General features: G+C 51.0%; 1 protein-coding gene across 2 annotated transcripts; it reads left to right on the forward strand.

The window, feature by feature from the left end:
* The first annotated feature begins 2735 nt into the window (after nucleotides 1-2735).
* On the forward strand, nucleotides 2736-13162 carry SDSL (serine dehydratase like). 2 transcript variants are annotated; one of them, XM_049865915.1, is made up of 8 exons: nucleotides 2736-2970; nucleotides 5678-5862; nucleotides 6114-6153; nucleotides 6868-7007; nucleotides 8725-8813; nucleotides 9576-9803; nucleotides 11504-11628; nucleotides 12763-13162. In XM_049865915.1, the coding sequence occupies exons 2-8, from the start codon at nucleotides 5701-5703 to the stop codon at nucleotides 12954-12956; spliced, it is 978 nt and encodes a 325-aa protein (XP_049721872.1). In that variant the 5' UTR covers nucleotides 2736-2970; nucleotides 5678-5700; the 3' UTR covers nucleotides 12957-13162. The 2 variants fall into 2 exon arrangements, with proteins under 2 accessions (XP_049721872.1, XP_049721873.1); XM_049865916.1 differs by lacking the exons at nucleotides 6114-6153; nucleotides 6868-7007.
* Nucleotides 13163-14334: the final 1172 nt, after the last annotated feature.

Below are 14334 nucleotides of genomic sequence, written 5' to 3' on the forward strand. Positions count from 1 at the left end.
TAAGCAATACTGCTTTGCCATGCTAGAAACTACTAGCCTTAACTTAATATTTTCCTTTAAACAGACTCCCTTTTCAAACTTTAATGCCTGCTTTAGCTTCTTCCTAAGCAGTAATATCCATGAAATTATGGATTTGAAATTATTATATATATAGAGAGAGAGAGGGAGAGGGAGCAAACAAGCAAGTGAGCCCCGGTGGTGCAATAGTTAAGCACTCGGCTGCTAATTGAAAGGCTTGCGGCTCCAACCCACCAGTGGCACCACAAGAGAAAAGACCTGGTGAGCTGCTGTAAAGTTTACAGCCTAGAGGACCCTATGGGACGGGCAGTTCCACTCTGCCATATAAGGTCGCTATGAGTCGGAATCGATGGCACACAACAACATATACATAGACCTCGCAGTTTCCGTCAAGTTGACTCATGGTGACTCCATGTGCGACAGAGTAGAACTCTGACCCACAGGGTTTTCAATGGCTGATTTTTTGGAAGTAGATCTCCAGGCCTTTCTTCTGAGGTGTCTCTGGGCGGACTTAAACCTTCATCCTTTCAGTTAGCATCCAAGCGTGTTAACCATTTACACCATCCAGGACTATGTATATGTATATAGATACATATACATAGATACTTATACATAGATACTTTTTTTTTTTTATAGATACATATAAATAGATACTGTCTTAGTTATCTAGTGCTGCTGTTACAGAAAACCACAAGTGGATGGCTTTAACAAAGAGAAATTTATCTCCTCACAGTAAAGTAGGCTAAAAGTCTAAATTCAGGGTGTCAGCTTCAGGGGAAGGCTTTCTCTCTCTGTCGGCCTTGTCATTAATCTTCCCCGGGACTAGGAGCTTCTCTGCCCAGGAACCCTGGGTCCAAAGGACATGCTCTGCTCTCAGCACTTTCTTGGTGGTATGAGGTCCCCTCCTCTCCGCTCACTTTCCTTTCCTTTTATCTCTTGTAAGATAAAAGGTGGTGCAGGTCACACCTTAGGGAAACTCCCTTTACATTGGATCAGGGATGTGCCCTTAGTAAAAAAAAAATAGTGAGGGTGTTAAAATCCCACCCTAATCCTCTAACGTGAAATTACAATCACAAAGTGGAGGACAACCACACAATATTGGGAATCATGGCCGAACCAAGTTGACACATATTTTGGGGGACACAATTCAATGCACAACAGATATATGTATATGAAACTCCCAACACAGAAAGAAATATCCAATTATTTAAAACAAACAAACAAAAAAAAAACAAGCTTTTGGAATATGCTGGTCAGCATGAAAGGGCCTGGCATACAGTAGGCATGCAATAAATGCAGCTGCCATGTTCCTTGTCCAAGCCTCAGTTGTGTGCTAAGGTCCTGCCTGCTTCAGGAAGTCTTCCCTGATACCCCCTCCCCCAGCCGCCCTCTGTCCTCCAAGAGGGTTTTGGAGTTGTCACTGGACTAGGTGTCTTCCTCTCCCCTCAAGGCTGGGGGCCGTCTCAGGACATGAACTCGGTCTTTCCCCTCCACTTGCCCCCGTGTCCCCAGCACCTAGTCCAGGACAGGACATCAGACTAGGACTGGTGCATGTTTAATACTGAGAATGATGGTGAAGTTGCCAGGTCCTTTCAAGGATTCTGGCCAAGCAGTTCGACTTGACCCCAAGGGGCCAGGAGTTAATCATCAAACCTGGGGCAGTTACATGCAATCAAAGAAGGACACAGAACACCTGGGCTGCCAAGTCCTTGCTGGTCCTCTCACTTTACAGATGGGGAAACTGAGGGCTAGAGATGGGCAGGACTGGCTCAGGTTCACCCAGTGAGATGGTGATACAGGCAAGATGTGAATCTGATCATGTCACTCCCTGCTTAAAGCCTTCTGTGGTTTCCTAGTGCCCCGGATAAGGCCCAGACTCTTGACTGGCCCAGGCACGCTGTGGACTCTGGCTCCTGCCCTCCTCTCCAGCCCTACCCCTGCCTTCTTTGTCCAGAAATACATCAATCTTTCAATTCTAGACCTTTGCACTCCGTGCTCCCTGATACCTGACTCAACTCAGACTTACCCTCCTCCAGGAAACCTTCCCAGCCCTCCAGGGCCAGGTGAGTTTCCTTTTCTGGGCTCCCACCGTCACTCCCTCTCTGCTGCCCCCTTCTGATGGCACTGACACTAATTGCTCTTCAAGGGCCCCATTAGGCTTCGGGAGGGAAGGGGACAAGCTGTCTTCTTTGAGTCTAAGAGTCCCAGGACATGGCACATAGTAGGTGTCCAGAAAAAATTTGTTAAATGAATGAATGAATGGCAAGAGTCGTTTATTTGGACAACAGGTGTTTGTTTGGCTTCCTATGTTGAATGTAAAATAACAGAGATAAAGAGGGGCCAGATAAAAATGGCTCGCTGATCCTTGTCCTTGTTTTTCCTAACCTGTCTCGCACCTAAGCTGACACCAACAACGGTCCAGGGAGAACGGCTTGGCGTCCAGGAAGAGCATCGGAGCTGGAGGAAGATTTAGAGATGTGTCACGAAAACTGTAGTCCGGGGTGGGGGGCAAAGGAGGTTTCTGTCCCTTGTGGCTGAGTGGCTTGGCCAAGCGGGCTCCTTCTCTGAGCCTCAGTTTCATCAGGGCATTGTGGGATAGGGAGGCAGTGTGGGTTGCTCTCGTCCCCTTTCCTCTTCGGTCCTGAGCCTTGGGAGCTGGGACTGGCCCTTTAACATGGGAGGCGGGGCCAAGGCCACTTCAGGCAGCGGGAAGCTGGGCAGAGCTGGTGTCCTGGGAGCAGGCGGGCAGCAGGCCAGGGCTGAGCACAGCTGGACTCTGCCGGGCTGGGAAGTGAGGGGCCTCTCCACGTGTGTGGGGGGAGGGTGTGCAGTGGTGTCTGTGACTCCAGGCTGAGTGGGGGGAACTGAGAGGGAGTGACAGCGGCCTACTCCCCACCAGGAGCCTTGGGACAGCTCAGGGTACCCTGCACCCTGCCTGCCCTGAAGAAGAAGGTAGGCACTGGGGACCCTCTGCTGGCCAGAGGGGTGGGGGCCGGGCAATCTGCCAGCCAAGGGCCAGCCCGGGGTTTCCCAGCCCTGGTGCCAGTAATGGTGACCTACGGGAAAAGGCCCCAGGGACTGAAAGGGAGTGGGGGGCGGGGAGCAAGACTGGTGGAAAGGGGTGTTGTTGTTAGTTTCCCTCAAGTCAAATACGGCTCATGGAGTCCTCACGTGTACAGGGTGTAAGAATGAAACTGCTCCACAGGGTTTTCAGAGCTGGGAACTTTCAGAAGCAGATTGCCAGGCCTGTCTTCTGAGGCAACTCTGGGTGGGTTTGAACTGCCAGCCTTACGGGACTGCCAGCCTTTTGGCTTCAGGTTGAGCACTTAACTGTTTCTGCCACCCAGGGACTCTGAAAAGGGTAGAGGCCTTTCCCCCAATTTGCAAATGAGGCACTGAGAGGTCACACAGAGCCCATGTTTCCCAGCCCTTTACTCCGCGGCAGCGTGGGCCCAGTGCTTCCAGCTCAGCCCCAGGGCCTGTCTCACACAGTGAGAGCTGCTGGGCCCCAGACCTCAGGCTGGGAGGGACCCATTCCCTGACTTTGGCCTGGGACCCTGATGGAGTCTGGGCTTGACAAGGCTGTTGGCAACTTGTGGTTACCCATTTAACTGATGCCTGCTGTCCTTTTGTGGGTGGTCAGTATTACTAAGAGGGCTGGGGAAACCTGGAGGTCGAGCTAGGAGAGTTTGGCTCCTAAGGACAACTGGCGATTAATTATTAAATATAATAATAATAAAGGGAGATATGCATAGTGATTAGAAGCACAGACACCAAAGCCAGAATGCCTGCACTTGAATCCTGGCTGTGCCGTTTCTAGCTCTGTGGCCTTGGACAAGTTACTTAACCTCTGGGTCTCAGTTTCACTGACTATATAATGGACGTAGTAATGTAACCTATCTCATAGGGTTGTTGTAGGGATTAAATGAAATAATACAGAAGGTGCTTGGCACAGTGTCCGGCTCATAGTAAATCACACACTGCTATTAGCTATTGCTGTAATCATTGTGACTTTGAAATGATGATAAAGGCCACCATTTACTAAGCACATTCTGTACGTGAGGCACAGTGCTTTTATGGCCTCATTTAACTCTCCCAGTGACCCTGTAACGCACAAGCACTTCATCCAGTTTGTTGTATGGGTAGTTCATTCTCAGGCCACCTTACTTCTCTCCCCTAAGTAGGTCCCCTGGTTCTTCTCCTTCACAGATCCCTATGTACTTGTTTCCCTAGGTACAGTTTTCACCATGCCTAATTATTTCGTTTATCTACATGATTATTTGTTAAATGCTGATCTCCCCCATCAGACTGTAAGTCAGCTCCAAGAGCAAACTTGGTCTTGTTTACCATGGTACCCAGGTACAGAGGACAGGGCCTGAACTGCATAGGTGTCCTGTATAGATGCTAGAGTGAGGCCCCACTGAGACAACGTCTCTAAAGTACTCAGCCCGGTTGTTAGAACATCTCCAAATTACTCAGGCTGAGGACTACAAACTAAAACGAAACCCAGTGCCATCGAGTCAATTCTGACTCAGAGCGACCCTATAGGACAGAGTAGAACTGCCCCACAGGGTTTCCAAGGAGCACCTGGTGGATTTGAACTGCTGACCTTTTGGTTAACAGCTGTAGTACCTAACTACTACCCCCCCAGGGTTTCCACTAGGGACTGTTATTGCCCCCACTTCACAGAAAGGGAAACTGAGACACAGAGAGGTTAAGGTGTTTGTCTGGGTCATACAGTCAGAGCTGGTTACTAACTTTGGTCTCTGCTTGTCCCCAAAGCCCATGTACTTGGGCTCCAGGGCCGAGGGGAGGCCTGGGCCGGGGTATGCTGGCTTTGGGGACTAGTGAAGACCCATGCCCCCCGCCCCAGTGCCCAGACCAGGGGGTGCGATTGATGAAAGTGGGAGGAGGTGGCTTTGCCCTACCTGGGGAGTCCTGAGGCCACCCTGACAAGGGAATGGGGTCAGATCTAGGGGCGAGAGGTCTGAACAGCTCTGATGCAGGGACCCCCAGCCTTAACTGAGGGCTTTGGCCTATGGGTATGTGCTTGGGGAGGCTGCAGCACTCCCCCTGGTGGTCATCAGTGGAACTGGTGGGCTGGTCCAAGGCTTTTCTGCTCTGGTGAGAAAAGTAGGGTTTTTTGTGCTTCTTTGTCCACAATAAATGTTTTTAAAAGTTTTATTACTGAAAGAGACCTTTCCTGACCATTCTCCATAAGATAACACCCCCATGCCCATCATTCTTATTAGAAATTTTATGGTCTGTTTCCCCAACTAGAATGTGAGCTCAGGCAAACTTGTCCATTACTGGGACTGCAGATTGGGAACCATGTAGCAGTAGTAGGTGCTCCATAAATGTTTTTGAATGAATGAAGGAATCCCCCACTCCCTCATTCATTCATGCATCACCATGCATCAGCCACATTCTACATCCCCAGCACATGGGCAGCTGCAGTAACAGAATGAAAGGGTCCCTGTCCTGATGGGGAAACTGAGGCTCAGAGAGGTGTGGATAATTGCTGGAGTCTCACAGCTTGGAAGCAGACAGAGCTAAGGGAGCCTAATTTGGGGGATTCTCTACCTCCCCCTTCCCTGTTCTGGGTAAGGGGACTCTTGGGTGGAGCCGCCTGGGCTTTGATGTCTGTGTCTTCCTGCAGGTGTTCTCAGTGTCTGCTGTCATATGGAGAGCTCCTTGATGGGTGAGCAGTTCCACACAGTCACACCTCTGCTGGAGAGCTGGGCACTGTCCCAGGTGGCGGGCACAACCATCCTCCTCAAGTGTGAGAACGTGCAGCCGGCCGGCTCCTTCAAGATCCGGGGCATCGGGCATTTCTGCCAGGAGGTGAGGGTGTGGGGGCAGGAGGGAAGGGGTAAGGTTGTACAGGTGGGAGGGGAGAGGTGAAGGGTGTGGACTAGATGGTGGTGAGGGCAGGAGAGGAGAACGGAGCTTGTGCAGATGGGAAGGGAGGGCTTTGGGCAGTATGGGGTGAGGAATGTTGGGGGTAGGTGGAATGAAGAGGGTCTAAGTCCATTCCACACAGCCACTCTGACACCTGCTCAGGTTAGCCCCAACCCCATCCCTTCTCTTCCCAGGTGGCCAAGAAGGGATGCAGACACCTGGTGTGCTCCTCAGGTGACCCATCTCTTTCTGCTTCACGGGGGTCCTCAAGACTGTGGGTAGGGGAGGCTGAGCTGGGTGGAGCAGCAGTTGATATTCAGGGCTTGGTCTACTCTTAAGGTCCATCTTCATCAAGCTCATGCCTTCAGAAGGGCCCCTCATATATCCTCTTCCTTTCCATCATTCAGGACTCATGGTAACAAGTGACAGAAACCCAATTCATACAGGCTTAAGCTAAAGAGGAATTAACAGGCTTTAAGAACTGAAAAGTTCTGGGATAAGTGGCTTTCAGGCATGGCTGGATCTAGGAACTCTCCTCTATATCCCTCCTCTTGGCTTTCTTTTCCCCTATGTTAGCTTCATTCTCATACTGACCTCACGGCAGCAAGATGGCTGCCAGGAGTTCCAGGCTGGCATCCTACCCTCCTACCAACCCTAGTGAAAAGAAAGCACCCGTTCTTGAAGGTTTCCCTTAATCCTGGAATTGGTCTTTTTGGCCCAGCTTGTGTCCTGTACTCACCCTGGAATCTATCATAGGACAGGAAATTGAGTTCTCTGTTGACTCAGTCTGGATCAGGTGTCCACCTCTGGAGCCAGGAGTAGGAGCCAATGACAGGACATATGAGAGTGGGGGGAGGAGTGACTCCCAAAGGAAAATGGGGGGAGGGGGAGGGAAGTCAGCAGACTGACACAGCACTGCCCTCTCCACTACTTCCACTGCCTCCCTAGGGGGCAATGCGGGTGTTGCTGCCGCCTATGCCGCTCGGAAGCTGGGCATTCCTGCCACCATCGTGCTCCCTGAGAGCACCTCCCTGCAGGTGGTGAGGAGGCTGCAGGGGGAAGGGGCCCAGGTGCAGCTGGCTGGAAAGGTAAGGACCCCAGGAAGGGGGAAACTGGCTGGAGTGGGTTGGTCCCGCCTCACCCCCACCCCACTCCTAAGAGCTTCTGTCTCCTTTTCCCTTGGATGAGCTATGGCTGGGACCCAGTCTTCTCTTAGGATGGCAGAGCTGAGGCAGGGAGTGATGTGTAATGTAGAGTGATGGCTGGGACCCCCGCCTGGCCTCTCCTCACCCCGAGGGGCCCTCCCATGCATGCACCCAGGAGAAACAGGAAGCTGCTGACAAACAGGAGCCTGTCTGTCTCCCTCCATCCTCATCAGCATTTGGTATTATCCACTTGTAGAATTTTACCCTTTGATAAGACAAAAAGCATAAAGAAAGATGATGGCAGCATCAGCGGCCACAACAATGGACTCAAGCATGGCAACAGTTATCAGGATGGCACAGGACCGGGCTGTGTTTCCTTCTGTTGTGCATAGGGTCGCTGTGAGTCGGAACCCACACAACAGCACCTAACAACTACAGACCATCCCGACATGAAAGACGCCCACTGATAAGGGTATCACTGGTTCTCTTTGTTACCAAAGAAACAGGCATGGAATCCTTCTCGCCTCCTGGGAAGAAGGAAAAATCATCCCTGGAAAGCAGATTTTAAAAACTCCTCAAAACTAAAACTAAAAACCAGCCATGGTACCCAAAATCTAGTCTCCAAATACTAGTGTATACAATTCTCTTCCTTCCTTCCTCCCCTCCCTTCCTCCTTTTTTTCTTCCACCATCTATTTATTCTTCTATCTAACCATTCTTCCATACTTCCCTCCTCCCTTTCATCCACCCATCTACCCTCCCACCCATCCACCCATCCGCCCATCCATCCATCCGTCCATCCGTCCATTCATCCATCCATTCCATTCATCCATCCATCCGCCTACCCACCTGTCTGTCCACCCATCTGTCCATCCTTCCTTCTATCCATCTATCACTCTCTTTTCTTCCCACCCTCCTTCCCTTTCCACCCTTCTTTCCGCCCATCCATTCATCCACCCACCCATCCAGATATTCACTGAGTACCTACTATGTGCCTGCACTGTATTAGCCAGTGCTGAGGATAAAAAAAAAAAAATTTAATAAGACATTCTCTTTATTTGCATGAAGCTCAAAGTCTTGTGGGAAGACACACAGGCAACTAGATGATTACAACAGAGCATGAGTGCTGTGATGGGAAAGCACAGGGTGCTGAGGAAGAGCGGATTAGGTAGATTGTATGCATCAGCTTCTGCTGCTAGAGAATGGTTCATAACAAACAGCCCCCAAATATCAGTGGCTTGTGAGAAACCTTCATTTCTCTTGCTCGAGGGTCTGTGGGTCAGCTAGGGTGATTCTGCCCCAGGCTGTAGGCAAGATTAAGGTTTTCATATGTGCCCTTCATCTTCCCTGACCAGTGGCCACCTGGACCATGTCCTTCTCAAGGGGAATGGCAAGAGGGCGTAGAGGAAACACACAATGCCTCTTAAGGCCTTGACTCAAAATATCACACTGTCACTTCCTCCGCATTCCATTTGTCCACCTGCAAGTCATTGCCCTTGTCCCAGGAGGCTCCTGGGTCCATGCCAGCTCTGGTGTCACCCCAGGGGTGTCCCCAGACAGCTGAATCCAGGGCCAGCTAGGAGACCCCAGGCTTCTGCTCCAGCCTCCATCGTGGTCCTGACACCTGGGTTCTTAGGAGCCCCTGGTTGGTTTCTCTTTAGGTCTGGGACGAGGCCAATATGAGGGCTCAAGAGTTGGCCAAGAGGGACGGCTGGGTGAACGTGCACCCATTTGACCACCCCCTGATATGGTAAGCTTGGTGCCCCTCCTCAGAGCTGGGAGGTCCTCATTGAGATATGGTCCTCCCATTGGACAGAAGGGGAAAATGAGGCCCAGAGGGGAGAAGGAGCTTTGAAGTCAGAGTTCAGGCCCTGCTTTTGCCACTTGTGAGTTGTGTGACTTTGTGCAAGGCAGCTTACCACCCATGCCTCAGTTTCCGTATGTGTAAAGTAAAAATGATAGTTTAATATGTCCTCTTTACTGAGTGTGTCCTCTGGGGACAGATACCAGGCTAAGGGCTCTCTCTTCACTCTTCTCTGCAATCCTCCCCAGAGCCCTAGTGGTGGGTATTGTTGCTCCCATTTTACCGGTGAGGAAACTGAGGCGGGGGGTCAAGCAACTTTCCCAAGGTCACACAGTGAGTGAGTGGCAGAGACACTGGGTCTGAAAGCCGGAACTTGAGTCAGGCTGGCTCCAAGTGATATGATGGTCCCCTCTTAACCACACACACTAGCGTTGCTTCTTTCTAAAGTCATGGGGGGATTTAACGGAATAATGTCTGAGAAAGCACCTGGGAAGTTGATGGAGGGGGAAAGAATGAAGGAAGGAATAAATGAACCAAGTGAGAGCATGAAAGATGATTGATCTAAGTGTGGTAGGGTCTCCTCTCCCTTTGCTGTGGATGCGGAGGGGGATGGTGAAGAAGAGGGTTTGTATACATGTGGGGGTGAGGAACTTGTGGGGGGCTGGCGGAGTTCCCTGACCCTGCCCCTCCTCCCACCCCCCTCTCCAGGGAAGGCCACGCCAGCCTGGTTCGGGAGCTGAAGGCAGCACTGGGAGCCCCACCAGGAGCGCTGGTGCTGGCGGTAGGGGGCGGAGGGCTGCTGGCTGGGGTAGTGGGCGGCCTGGTGGAGGTGGGCTGGCAGCAAGTACCTGTCATCGCCATGGAAACCCGCGGGGCGCACTGCTTCAATGCGGCCATCGAGGCGGGCAGGCTGGTCACTCTGCCGGGCATCACCAGGTGGGCACTGGCAATTGTGAATTGTGAGGGACTGGGGGCGGGGTGTGTCACTGCCTCAGAGTCTCCCAGTCCTGGCCAGTGGGGGGTGCCCAAGAGGGTCTTCTTGCCTGGAACTCCATCCACAGCAGGGTGAGTGTAAGTTAGAAGGCAGTGCTGAAAAATTAGACAAAGGCATATGACTCATTTAAGTTTCATCAGTTAAAAGCAGTTTTATGAGTTTGTATCATTACAAAAGCAATTTAAGTGTGTTACAGATACGTGAGAAAATCTAGACAGGAACAAACAACACAAAACGAAACATGACACTCAGTTCCACCCTCCAGACACAAATATGGCTCAGACTGGCTGTATTTTCTCCAGTCTTTGTTTTTTTTTTTTTTTTTTTTCTTTTTTCTACCTCCCTTGTGCATATATGAGGAGCCCTGGTGGCACAGTGGTTAAATGCTCGGCTGCTAACTGAAAGGTCAGTGGTGCGAATCCACCAGCCTCTCTTTGGCAGAAAGATGTGGCAATCTGCTTCCATAAAGATTACAGCCTTGGAAACCTTATGGGGCAGTTCTCCTCTGTCCTACAGGGCCGCTATGAGTCGAAACACCTTGACGGCAGTGGGTTTGGCTTTTTGGTGATTATTTTATAACCTCTATGTTTCCAGTGAAGTCCCTGGGTGGTAGAAATGGTTAATGTGTTCAGCTGCCAACAGAAAGTCTGGTGGTTTAAGTCCACCTAGAGGTGCCTCTAAAGCGAGGCCTGGCAATCTACTTCTGAGACGCCACAGCCACTGAGAAGCCTGGAGCACAGTTCTATTCTGACACACACCTGGTCGCCATGAGTTAGAACCCACTCGACGGCAATCGGCTACTAGCATTTTTCTAGTTCATATTCTATATCACGAACGTAGTTCCATTTCTCTGTTGTTTTTTTTTTTTCTGCCACATCATCAGAAAGCTTCCCCCCCGTTACATTTTTGGCGGGGCGGGGGGGGGGTAGTTTTTATTTATTTATTTTCATTGTGGTAAACACCGTGTAACAAAACATTTGCCGTTTCAATGTTCTTCACAGGTACAGTTTAGAGACACTAATTTTTGTTTATCATGTTATTCAGCCATCACCCTTATCAGTTCCCCAATTTTTCCATCTGCTCCACTGCGTTTTGTAACTGATTTTAATTCAACTGTGGACGATATCTGAAGAACAAACTAACAGAGCATGGTCCAACCTCCAAGCCCAGCCTCATCTCACACACTACCTTGTCATCACCACCAACCCCTCCATGGATCCTATCACTTCCGCCTTTATGGAACGTCATCAGGTGCTGGCACTTAGGATATAACTGTGTATACAGCAAGGCGTCTGAAATCAAGACAGCCTTTTAAGTCATTTTTATTAAGCACTGAATTTTTTTTTTTTTTTTTTATGTGCGAGGTTCCAGGTAGCCAATTAGAAAAACTAAGCTCAGTCCTTGCTTCAAGCAGAATGAAACCTCCACCCACGAGTCTTCTGCTTGTCTTTCTGGAACCATTTCCACTCTTTTCCAACCCACACTACACTCTAGCGCTCGCGATGCTGAGCTCTAGCCCATCGCAAGACTAGGGAGGGCAGCCTGGGGCTGGGGGACCAGGGCGGTGCAGGGAGGAGCCTGCTTCTCCAGCTTTTCCCTTACCCGTCCCTGCACTCCCTGTCCGCCTTCCCCCACCCTGCAGCGTGGCCAAGAGCCTGGGTGCCAAGACGGTGGCCGCGCGGGCCCTGGCGTGCACGCAGGAGTGCACGATCCTCTCTGAGGTGGTGGAGGATGTGGAAGCCGTGAGTGCTGTGCAGCGGTTCCTTGGTGAGTGAGCATGTTCTCCGCCCAGGGGCTGGAGACCCACAGAGTCTCTGGACCCTCTAGAGTGAGTGTGTTCTGAGTCCTCTGTATCCTCAAAACCTAGTGCAGGGTTGCGTATGCAGTAGTTACAAAATAAGTGCACGCCGAGTCGATAGAAGGGTGGGTGGGGTGAGGAAGGAGTGTATCCTGCTGTCTCCAGCCTCCAGTCTGTCATACATGCTGTTCCTTCCTTGGGCATGCCTATCCCTGGCCATGCTCCCTATCAGTTTCCCAAGACTAAGGACTATTCTTCTTCTTTCAGGAAGCCTCCCCTGCCTGGGTTTGAGGCCTCTTATGTGCCAACCCATCTGTTCACAACTGCCTGGTTTTTATCCATCTATATATCACTAGACTGAGCTCCGTGAAGAGGGGTGGTGGTGTGTCTTGCTCACTGCTCTGTCCCCAGGGCCCTCCTAGTATAGGGCCTGGCAGGGAGTGGGGCTCAACAAGTATTTGTTGCATGAATGAATGAATGTTTGAGTGAGTGTAAAGGTGGATGGTGGATAGACGGATGTGGATGGATGGGTAGATAAATTGATGGGGTAATGGATTGGTGAACGGTAGAGAAATGGGTGGATGGATGGATGGATGGACACATTGATTAATGGACATATTGATGAATGGACAAACAGTCAGATAACAGACAGGAGGATGGATGGATGGATGGATGGAAGGACGTATTATGGATGGATGGATGGATGGATGGATGGATGGATGGATGGATGGATGGATGGATGGATGGACAACATTGATTGATGGACACACTGATGGATGGACCGACAGTCTAATGATGGATAGGGGGATGGATGGTTACATAGATGGTAAGATTGATGGATGGGCAGAGAGACTACTGATGGATAGTGAGATGAATGGATGAATGGTTAGATAGATGGATGATGGATGAATGGATGAATAATGGCTGGATAGATGGGTAGGTGGATGGATGGATGATGAATAGATGTACGGATGTATAGATGGATAGATAGATGGGTGGATGGATGGATGGATGACTTCATGGGTCTATGGTGTCCAGGGCCTGCTGAACATTAACTGATTCTCTCTTTCTGTCCTCTCCTCTCCCCACCCCTTCTTGGGCAGATGACGAGCGTATGTTGGTGGAGCCTGCCTGCGGGGCAGCCTTGTCTGCCATCTACTCGGGTCTCCTGGGACGGCTCCAGGCTGAGGGCCGCCTCAGCCCCTCCCTGGCCTCAGTTGTGGTTATCGTGTGCGGAGGCAACAGCATTGATAGCCAAGAGCTCCAGGCCCTGAAAGCCCAGCTGGGCCAGAGCTAAGAGACCTGGCCTGGGAGGGTCAGCCGAGACCCAGAGACCCTGGAAGAGGCTCATGGACATCTCTGCGGCTGGCTGAGAGCAACATTTGTGCCAGCAGACAGCAGTGGAAGCTTCTGTGCTTCTGTGCCAGCAGCCTCGTGCAGGAAGCCCTCCTGAACACTCCCTTTGGCTTCACTGCAGCCCTGGCCAATAAACCCTTTCTGAGTTGAGTGTGTAACTCCCATGGGTCTGGTCTCTCCACCTCCATGAGGTTGTAGAAGGTGCATACAAACCTGAGGCAAACTCTGTGATGAAGTGACTCCAAGTGACATAGCTTGGCCACAAAGGTTTGAAAACCCAGGTTAGCCAAAGGGATCTAGCCACGCTGAATACCTACAAGGGCTTCCGTTACCTGGGCTACCTGCACAGGTTGACCAGGTCTGTCACTTTTCAGACCTGGGCGGATGAGGGCAATAATCTCCAGTCTTCAAGTGCTTGTTATGTGTCAGAAGCTCCTCTTAGGGCTTTCAGCTTGTTGCCTTCTTGAATATTCACAAAGGCACTTGAAGTAGGAACCATTATTATCGTTTGTCTTATCAGTGGGGAAACAGGCACAGGTATGTTACATAACTTGCCCAAAGTCACACTGCTAGAATACCACCCAGCCAGGGTTCAAACTCTATCGTCTTCAATATCACTGTACGTTGCTTGGACCTCAGTTTTCTTTGTGTGGGGTTAGGTGGTGGTGGGATATTCGGGGAGGGGGCAGGACCCCCAGGTCTGTCTGGTTGCACTTGTGGGTGGCAAAGTGAGGCAGGTCCTGGGCTGAGCATCAGGGACCTCCCACCCCTGAGAAGCAGCACTTTAGAAAAAAAAAATTTTATTTTTTAATTTTTTTTAGAAAGGGATGGAAAATTAGAATCTTTTGGAGCCACAAGGGGGCAGCAAAGCGTCTTCTATGGGGAAGGCTGGCTCCCAGCAGCAAGATCCTCGCTTTGGGTCCTCTTTGACTCTCTACCCTTGTAGGGTCCTAACCCCAGCTAGAGGGCCTGAGGTCCCTTAAATGGCTGTGGCCCACAGGCCTGGGATGGAGAGACTCAGAGTGTGGGATCCATACGGGGTCATGCAGTCCACCTCAGAACCTAGCTCCCAGCTTACCCTGGGCCTCTCTTTATTCTGCCCCATGCATGCTGTGTGACCCCAGGCAAGTTTCCTCCCCTCTCTGGGCCTCAGGGTGCACCTCTGTGCTGTGTGCTGTGGGAATCCCCCCTGCCCCTTCCCACCTCCTATCATTTGCCCAGGTTCTTGCCTCCGCCAGGCACTGCCTCACACAGGTTTTCTGAAGAGGAGGGTTTGAACGTGACAGTGACCGCTCTCTGCTTCTCCAGCTGTCTGGGCT

Source organism: Elephas maximus, chromosome 22 (genome assembly GCF_024166365.1).
Source record: "Elephas maximus indicus isolate mEleMax1 chromosome 22, mEleMax1 primary haplotype, whole genome shotgun sequence".
NCBI lineage: Eukaryota > Metazoa > Chordata > Mammalia > Proboscidea > Elephantidae > Elephas > Elephas maximus.

Coding starts and splice junctions, on each gene's coding strand:
- SDSL (XM_049865915.1), top strand. CDS start 5,701: ATGGAGAGCTCCTTGATGGGTGAGCAGTTCCACACAGTCACACCTCTG. Junction 5,863..6,113: donor TCGGGCATTTCTGCCAGGAG/GTGAGGGTGTGG, acceptor TTCTCTTCCCAG/GTGGCCAAGAAGGGATGCAG. Junction 11,629..12,762: donor TGCTGTGCAGCGGTTCCTTG/GTGAGTGAGCAT, acceptor CTTCTTGGGCAG/ATGACGAGCGTATGTTGGTG.